The sequence below is a fragment of the Pinus tabuliformis genome, chromosome J (assembly GCF_031772625.1).
Source record: "Pinus tabuliformis cultivar Carrire ecotype Pingquan chromosome J, CPIR1, whole genome shotgun sequence".
Classification (NCBI taxonomy): Eukaryota; Viridiplantae; Streptophyta; class Pinopsida; order Pinales; family Pinaceae; genus Pinus; species Pinus tabuliformis.
Genome location: NC_142295.1, coordinates 341,083,556 through 341,093,627, shown reverse-complemented (window position 1 = coordinate 341,093,627; position 10,072 = coordinate 341,083,556). Strand labels below are relative to the sequence as shown.

The 10,072-nt window shown below is 37.7% G+C and overlaps 1 protein-coding gene across 1 annotated transcript; it reads right to left on the bottom strand.

Moving 5' to 3' along the window:
- Window positions 1–398: 398 nt before the first annotated feature.
- Window positions 399–9,253, bottom strand: LOC149227133 (putative LRR receptor-like serine/threonine-protein kinase At1g56130). The gene is made up of 4 exons (XM_089380416.1): window positions 9,025–9,253; window positions 8,677–8,884; window positions 8,431–8,502; window positions 399–474 (listed from the first exon to the last, which is right to left on the bottom strand). Exons 1-4 carry the CDS (start codon window positions 9,236–9,238, stop codon window positions 399–401), a joined length of 570 nt encoding a protein of 189 aa, XP_089236542.1. The 5' UTR covers window positions 9,239–9,253.
- Window positions 9,254–10,072: the final 819 nt, after the last annotated feature.

Here is a 10,072-nt window from a genome sequence, read left to right as displayed (position 1 = left end):
ATTCCATACAATAGGGAAATCACTAGTATTTAAGCAGGAAAATGTGAAGCAACAAATCAGTCTGGCGATTTTTTCCAGCTCCTATTTAGTGCTCAATTTCATATTCGTGTTCCACTTGAGTAACAAGTATGCGTGTTTACAGAGAGAGGGAGACGGATCTTACAATGAAATCAGACTTCGAAGATTTCCAAGCTCCTTTGGAACAGGGCCCGATGAGTTATTTGTTCCAACGGACCTGAAGCCATAAATGTTATTGAAAATCATTAATTTAAATTGCCTGCGGATGAAATCCCTTTTCGTAACAGTAGTTAATGATTTCAAGTAGTATGACCTATATGAAGAACTTCTGCATAATTTCATTATCTTGATTTATTTTGAAGAACAAAAAGGGCAGGATCTCACAGGTACTGCATCTTTGTGAGGTTACCCAAGAAGGCAGGTATTGATCCTGTTAAATAGTTTTGTGCGAAGTTCCTGCCATGAAAATTTCACCGATTGTTTTGTCAAGGCCTTATTTTATAACTAAATCTGCATCAAACACAGAATAAGTAAACATGCACATAATAATGTGTTCAGTTCAACTTGTAAAAACCAAAATTATATTTTTGTTTTTTGTTATTCTATATTTTTATAATTTGGGGATGGGGAATTAGCAACCTCCCCATACGTGTAACAGCCTGCAAATTACATATATCAGAGACTCATAGTAAGCTACTTATATCAGAAACTCATAGTTTAATTTAGGACAGAGAGGGAGACCACTTGTATATATCAGAAACTCATAATTTAGTCTAGGACCTAGAAGGAAACCATCAGAAAGCCATATATATATCAAAAACTCATAGTTTAGTCTAGGACTTAGAGATAGACCACCCAAAAGCCAAGTATATCAGAAACTCATAATTTAGTTTAGAACCCATAGGGAGACCACCTGTAAGCCACATATATCAGAAACTCATAATTTAGCCTAGGAACTAGAGGGAGACGGCTTGCATGTTGGGGATTTTTCTGTTAAAATCCCAAAAACAAAATAAATTGAACACAGAGACAATGCTTTGTTTTTCTCCAGGATCTTAGCACAGGGAAGCTTTAATTTATTTCTGATAACAGAGTATTACACACCCATAAAAAGATTTGTATTCATTAAAGTAAAATTCCTGATACAAAATTCATCCTCTTTCACTCAGAGGGATTCACCAAAAAAAATATTTCAACAACAAAATATTACTCTGTCTCCTCCTGAGATTTTACATTCCTGTGTGTAAAAATCTCATTTTTACATTTTGCTGCTGTAAAAACAGAGTTTTACGTATACTGCTGTAATAAAAAAATTCACATTATGCACTTTGCATATTACCAAAAGAAACTTCGAGCACTCAACACATTATTTGCCCTGTTCTGGTTTCACTTCGACTTCATCTTCGCAATACTATGCGTTCTTACCATTACATTTCATATACAATACATGGTCAACGAATCAACCAAAAAATATACACACGAATTTACATTGCGTACATTTTTAACAAAATGACCATACCTATCTTTTAATTTGCCATACCTCCGTGCATAAAAAAAACATTAAAATTGAAAGTCTTTTACCTATATTCTAGCAACCGGAGTAAATACCATTGATTACTTTACTGAAGTAAATGGCGACAAAACTCACGTATACATGTCGTTACATTATCGCAGGCGGAAACCGGACTTGAAAGTATATGCACGGGAGATTTGGGATCCTATCGGGTCCGGCGCATCGCATATATGAAAGTGTTGAGCACCCTTGGTTTCCCCGATAGCGAAATGCCGATTTGCGACCCGCCGATGCGATATCCACCGATGCGATGGATTTTGACATACGCTTGGAAAACGTTGAAAACATGGGAAAATGGCCGCTGGCGGAACTGAAATAAAAAATATACAGCAGAGCGTTATATAACTGTCGGGTCTGGTTATCGCATCGGCAATATGTATGTGGAAAAGGCCCGACCCTTTGAAAGTCCTCCATTGCGACTCGTCGATGCGATATCGGCGATCGCTCATCGGTGATGTCTTGTGCCTCGATCCTTGGTGATTTTCTGGAGCTGTTTTGGTAGGAATACATGCACACGGTTATTGTCTTAATGCTGCTGCACGGCTCAACTGTTGCGCAGTTGAAATTACGTTTTCAACACTCCCCTTTAATTTCAACTGCTGGGCATTCAGTCATACCCAAACATTTCCTAAAAAATTCGAAGCTTTTCTAGTCCAATGGCTTTGTCAAAATGTCTGCAACCTGTTCCTGAGTCCTGCAATGTTGTAAAGTGATTTCTCCATTACTTACCAATTCTCTGATGTAATGAAACCTTGTGTCAATGTGTTTCGTTCTCTTATGAAACACTGAATTCTTTGATAATGCAATAGCTGAGCTATTGTCACAAAAAATCGTTGTTGCTTTTGCTTGCTCTTGGCCTAAGCTCCTTAACATTCTTCTCATCCAAACTGCTTGACATGCTACTGCTGTAGCTTCCACATATTCTGCCTCTTCTGTAGACAACGCCATGATAGGCTGTTTCTTAGAAGCCCATGAAATGGCTCCTGAGCCCATGTGAAAAACATAACTGGATGTGCTTTTCTGATCATCTACACTTCCAGCCCAATCACTATCAGTGTATCCAATTAAATCTGAATGTTCTGAGACAGTATATAGAATGCCAAATCTTTTTGTACCTTTAACATACCTCAGAATTCTTTTTGCTGCCTGCCAATGTGCTTCTTTTGGCCTCTCCATGAATCTAGAAATTAAACTAACAGCAAACATTATATCTGGCCTAGTTGCAGTTAAATACATAAGGCTGCCAACTATACTCTTGTACAAACTAGGATCAAAATCCTTGCTGCTGTCCTCTTTGCTGAGTTTTAATCCCATTACCGTGGGAGTGATTGCTGCCTTGCACTCTTGCATATTAAATCTGCCCAACACTTCATTTACATATTTTGCTTGTGAGATAAAAATCCCATTTTCATTTTGATCTACTTCTATTCCTAAGAAGTATCTCAGCAAACCCATGTCAGTCATCTCAAATTCTTCTTTCATGACTGATTTGAAGTTTTCAATAAGATAATCATCATTGCCTGTGAAAATAACATCATCAACATACAACACAACAATCAGAATTTTACCATCTTTTTCTTTGATGTAGAGGGTGGGTTCTCCCTCAAACTTCTCAAATTATTTTTCCAGTAGATAGGAATCTATCCTACTGTACCATGCTCTTGGCGCTTGCTTCAGCCCATAAAGAGCTTTCTTCAATCTGCACACTTTGTGCTCTTGGTCTTTCTTCTCATAGCCTAGAGGTTGTTCAACATAAACCTCTTCCATTAACACTCCATTTAGGAATGTCGACTTCACATCCATTTGGTAAACTTTCCATTTGTTTTGTGCTGCTATGGACAGCACTGCTCTCGCGGTTTCCATTCTTGCAACCGGTGCGAAAGTCTCCTCATAGTCTCTCCCATACTGCTGCTTGTACCCTTTGAAAACCAGCCTTGATTTGTGTCTTTCTATTTTGCCTTCAGCATTGCTCTTGGTCTTGTAGACCCATTTAACTCCAATGACTTCTTTTCCTTTTAGTAACTCAACCAAATCCCGTGTCTTGTTTCTTTCTATGGCACTAATCTCCTCATCCATAGCTTCTATCCATTTCTCATCTTTAATTGCATCTTAAAAATGAATAGGGTCATCAACATGACAATATAAAGCAAACAAGGAATTCATTCCTTCATCATAAAAATCACTTAAATTTCTGAATTTCTTACCTCTTTCATTTGGTGTGCAAGTGCTTGAAGACGCACTTGAATTTCCTCCTTGTGGTGTGCTTGGAGAAGCACTCTCATTTCTCCTCAAGGGTGTTTCTTGCTGTCCTTGTATTGGCGCTGCTGTTTGGGGATGTATTTCAGTGAACTCTTCATCATTTTCATCATGAGTCAAACAGTTTTTAACATTCACTGTTTTCTCTATGTTTCCATCCCAAGCTTCCTCCTCAATGAATTGAACATCTCTGCTCACAAAAAACTTCTTGGTAGATGGGATATACAGCCTGTAAGCTTTGGAATCTTCACTGTATCCAATGAAAATACATTTTTCCCCTTTTCTGTCCAACTTCTTGCTTAGCTGATCTGGAATGTGTGCATAAGCCACACATCCAAAAATTTTCATGTGGGTGACTCCTTGCTTTCTCCCACTCCATGCTTCTTCCGGCACTTTGTTCAAGACTGCTTTTGTTGGACACCTATTCAAAATATATATTGCACAGTGTACAACTTCAACCCAATAATCATTTGGAAAATGCTTTGCCTTTGGCATACTCCTTGCCATATCCATGATGGTCCTGTTTTTCCTTTCAGCAACTCCATTTTGCTGCGGAGTGTACCTAGCTGTAAATTGCTTATGAATTCCATTTTCTCTACAAAACCGTAGGAATTCCTTGGAGATATACTCACCTCCTCTGTCAGTTCTCAAAACTTTGATATGCAGCCCGCTTTGGTTTTCTACAATTGCTTTGAAATTTCGAAATTTTTCAAACACTTCACTTTTGTTTTTCAAGAAATAAACCCAAGTCTTTCTTGTAACATCATCAATAAATGTTAAAAAATATTGGCTGCCTGCTAAAGATGGAGTTTGCATTGGTCCACATAAATCTGAGTGGACAATCTCTAAGGGTGCCTTTGCCCTTATGCTTTTCCCTGATGGGAAACTTTCTCTATGTTGTTTTCCCAAAATACAACCTTCACAAAGATTGTCCAGTTTCTCTATCAATGGCAATCCCCTTACCATTCCTTTTCTACTGAACAAGTTAAGACCTCCAAAGTTGAGATGTCCAAATCTCAAGTGCCACAACCAATTTTCATCCTTTGGCACACTTTGGAAAGCCTCTTGGGTAATTGCTGCAATTTCTTCTTTGTTTTTCAAATCTGCCCTTATTCTGAGAGGGAACATCCTGTTCCTTGTCATCTTTACTTCAACAATACATCGTTTGCTGGGTGCTCTATCCATGATGGTGCATACATCATTCACAAAGAAAACATTGTACTCCTTTTGAACAAGTTGTCCAATACTTAAGAGGTTACACCTCATTCCAGGAACATAATAGACATCTGCTATGGTTTTCCTTTCACCTTTCTTTGTAAATATTTTTACCTCTCATTTTCCCATAACAGAAATTTTGCTATCAGTTCCAAGTGTGACTTGTGATTTCACATTTTGATCTAACGTAGAAAATAGGGCTATGTTTCCTGTCATATGGTTGCTACAACCGGAATCTAGAAACCATATATCATCACTGTTTGTTTCAGCCATGTTACAAGCTAAAAGCACATTATCTTGGCTGATATTTTCTCTAGTAATATTTGCACTAGATCTATTGTTCATATCATGTTGCTTCTTCCTACATTCATTTGCATAATGCCCATATTTTTTACAATAATAACATTGGACATTGGATTTTTCATACCTTTGTCCTTGAGCATGATGTTGTCCACTTTGTTGGCTGCTACCTTGGCCTTGGTTCTGATTTTTATTGCTGTCTCTTCCTTGAGCATTTGCTTGACTGTTCCTTCCACCTCTGTTTTGGCTTCTGCCTCTTCCTCTCTTGTTTCCTCTGCCTTGACCTCTTCCTCTTCCAAAGGACATCTGGGTCTTGAAAGCTTGTTCTAGAGATGAGTTTTCATTTCTACTCAACCTCTGCTCATGTGTTATCAGTGATGCATGAAGTACATCAACTGAAAAGTTTGAGAGATCATTTGTTTCTTCTATGGTGGTGACAATCACATGGAACCTTGAGGGTAAGACTCTCAATATTTTCTCCACAATCCTCCTTTCTTCAAGAGTCTCTCCATGAGTCCTTATCTGTGTGACCAAACCAATTACATGTGTGAAGAATGAGTCAATATTGTTTGACTCCTTCATGCACAGGTTCTCAAAATCTCTCCTCAGCAACTGTAGTTTTGCTGTTTTCACTTTCTCCATGCCTTGATAGGTTGTCTTGAGAGTTTCCCATGCTTCTTTGGATGTCTTAGCTGCTGCTATCCTTGGAAACACACTCTGGTCCACTGCTTGATACAAAAATACAAGGGCTTTTGAATCCTTCTTCCTATTGCTCTTCAACAGATCCTTCTGTGCCTGAGTTAATCTATTAAACTCATTTTCATCTGTTGGTTCTTCAAAACCATCCTCAACTAAATCCCATAAATCTTGTGAGGCAAACAGGGCTCTCATGGTTATTTCCCAGTAGTTATAGTTTTTCCCATTAAATTGTGGGAGCTGAGTATTAAACATACCCATGCTAGTGCTTGTGCTGACCATTCCTTGCATTCTCAGCTATGCTTCAAATATTTGACTGTGTGTTTAAAATACTGACTGTTTCTTCAGCAGTAACACAAAAAAAACTTAGAGAAATACCTTGGATTCTTTTGCCTGAGACTTCACTCTGCTGGAGAAGTTGTTGCAGCAAAAAAAAAACCTCATTCCTTCAGCTTCTTTAACACCTTCAAAGAGCTTGGATCAGCTCTGATACCACTGTTGGCGATTTTTCTGTTAAAATCCCAAAAACAAAATAAACTGAACACAAAGACAATGCTTTGTTTTTTTCCAGGATCTTAGCACAGGGAAGCTTTAATTTATTTCTGAGAACAGAGTATTACACACCCATAAAAAGATTTGTATTCATTAAAGTAAAATTCCTGATAAAAAATTCATCCTCTTTCACTCAGAGGGATTCACCAAAAAAAAATATTTCAACAACAAAATATCACTGTGTCTCCTCCTGAGATTTTACATTGCTATGTGTAAAAATCTCATTTTTACATTTTGCTGCTGTAAAAACAGACTTTTACATATACTGCTGTAATAAAAAAAATTCACATTATGCACTTTGCATATTACAAAAAAAAAAAAACTTCGAGCACTCAACACATTATTTGCCCTGTTCTGGTTTCACTTCAACTTCATCTTCACACTACTATACGTTCTTACCATTACATTTCATATACAATACATGGTCAACGAATCAACCAAAAAAAATACACACAAATTTACATTGCTTATATTTTTAACAAAATGACCATACCTATCTTTTAATTTGCCATACCTCCATGCATAAAAAAAACATTAAAATTGAAAGTCTTTTACCTATATTCTAGCAACTAGAGTAAATACCATTGATTACTTTACTGAAGTAAACGGAGACAAAACTCACGTATACATGTCGTTACACTATCGCAGGCGGAAATCGCACTTGAAAGTATATGCGCGGGAGATTTGGGATCCTATCGGGTCCGGCACATTGCATAGCGCGCATATATGAAAGTGTTGAGCACCCTTGGTTTCCCCGATAGCGAAATGCCGATTTGTGACCCGCTGATGCGATATCCACCGATGTGATGGATTTTGACATAAGCTTGGAAAACATTGAAAACATGGGAAAATGGCCGCTGGCGGAACTGAAAAAAAATATACAGCAGAGCGTTATATAACCGTCGGGTCCGGTTATCGCATCGGCAATATGTATGTGGAAAAGGCCCAACCCTTTGAAAGTCCTCCATTGCGACTCGCCGATGCGATATCGGCGATCGCTCATCGGCGATGTCTTGTGCCCCGATCCTTGGTGATTTTCTGGAGCTGTTTTGGTAGGAATACATGCGCACGGTTATTGTCTTAATGCTGCTGCACGACTCAACTGTTGTGCAGTTGAAATTACATTTTCAACATTGCAAGCCACATATATCTCATATTTTAGTCTAGAACCCAGAGGGAGACCACCCGCAAACCACATATATCATAAACTCATAGTTTAGTCTAAGACATAGGGGAGACCACCTGATATCACAAACTCATAGTTTAGTCTAGGATATAGAGGGAGACCACCTGCAAGCCACATATATCACAAACTCATAGTTTAGTCTAGGATCGACAAGGAGACCACCCGCAAGCGACATATATCAAAAACTCAAAATTTAGTTGGACCGAGACACTGCAACCCACATATATCAAAAACCCATAGTTCAGTCTAGGACCCAGAAAGAGACCACTTGTAAACCACATATATCAGAAACTTGTAATTTAGTCTAACCTAAAAACCCCAAACCACATATATATCAGAAACTCATAATTTTGTCTAGGACTTAGAGACTCCAATAAAACTTCTATCATTTTAACCAGATTATCACAGGCCAGGTTACCAGAGACTTGAACCCGAATACATTCCACCATCTCCACCAGAATTAAGAACCTTTGACTGCTTCTGAAATTATGTTACTCGTCAAAGATTTTGGAAACCAAAGCCGTGATATAATTACTTTGCACTCGTTTTAATTCCACGAAAAAAAATTGACAATTCCTTGCAGCCATTAGATGGAATAGTATTCAATTTCACTGAAAATCAGATACAGTCTTACAGATCCAAAAGTTGAGTCAGGTTAGCCAGTTCTGGCGGAATTTGTCCCGTTATGTCCATTGCATAGACTTTCCTGCCAGCAAGAAGGCGGGTACTGGGTTAGGATACTTGATTTGCAATTTTTGTCTGAAAAGAGACCGTTCGGCTCACATTGAAAATCAATAAAGGTCAGTGCATTGAATCTAATTTAAGCGGATAATGTATGAACTTTAAGGAAAAAACTGGAAGATTTAAGAGAAGTTTTTACAATTTTGTAATATGGCAAGTGTTTCCGTTGTTGAAGGTGCAATCACACTTGAAGGCGGGATTCATAGAGGGATCCCGAATATCCGTACTATCAATGGCTCGTCCAGTGCAGGGATCTCCAGTAAGGTTCCATGGAGTTTTCCATGTATTCGAATTAGAAATCTTTAAATCGGTACTCCACTTCTGAGCAAGTGACTTTAATGCGATAACTGTCACCAGGAAAAGTGAATTGATGAAGAAAAAGATATTCGTAAAATATTGATCAACAAAACAATATATTGTCAAAAACAGAAAACATGAGAATGATTACAGCCTGCGTTCACTTTTCAGAAAGATATTTTGTGGTTACCTTCAATTGGGTCCGTGACGGTTGCTGGTTGAACTTGCTGAAACAAAGTGACACAATAAGCAATGCTCAGAAAAAAAGTGCGGAGAAGCCAAATCGAGGATGGGATTTGAAGCTTAGACATGATGATGGTCCGATTTGGTGTTTGCGCGCGCACTGGCAGCTGTGGATGATAGAGCAGGGCGATAGAATTGGGGGATATTTCGAAGTATATCATTTTAGGCTGGTTAGACTACGGCTATCATCGAATAGTGAGGTTGTACGGTAAACGACCTCAAATGTAAAGCGAAGGAGGTTGTACTGTAAACAACCTCAAATTAATTAAAGAGTTAATTAATTTTTTCAGCAGAACTTTTTATTTCTCGCTAATTTTACGTGACCAATTTTTTCAGCAGAACGTTTTTTTTTCTCGCTAATTTTAGGTGACCTTTTTTAGGGTATGACTTTTGAAAGATATAGTAGAGCGAATCAATTGGGTGATATTATAACAAACACGGATAGGTGTTGACATATCATTGAATTGTGAGGTTGTACAGTAGGCCACCTCAAATTTAAACTGCAACAGGATAAAATCTAGACGGACAGAATGCACAAAACAACAAGGTAGCGGGTTCAGGGATGAAATTTGGTAGAAAAAGATAAGCTAGCGGGGCCAGGGATTTAATTTGATAAGCAAATTGAAGTGATTTGTCCATTAAATATAGCCAAAAAAATTCCTTGCTGGTCAATATTAAAGCATCATTGGTTTCAGATTTGAAATGCCTAGCCAACTGAGGACTAAGTTGAATTGAATTTTCAAAACAAAAACGTGAACGGGAAGAGGGAGGAAATGTTTTCAGGGAACACAAAATGATAAAATTGTTTGGATGATATGGTGGATTTATATTAATTTCTTAAGTTAATTAATAACCTACTAGAAGTGGTTGGATGGTAATATATTGTATTATATTAATTTTTACATTAAAGAGTTAATTAAATATATTGTTATTTTAGTTAATTTTACGTGGTTTTTTGTATTCAAAAGTAAAAGTATAACTTAATATTATTATTA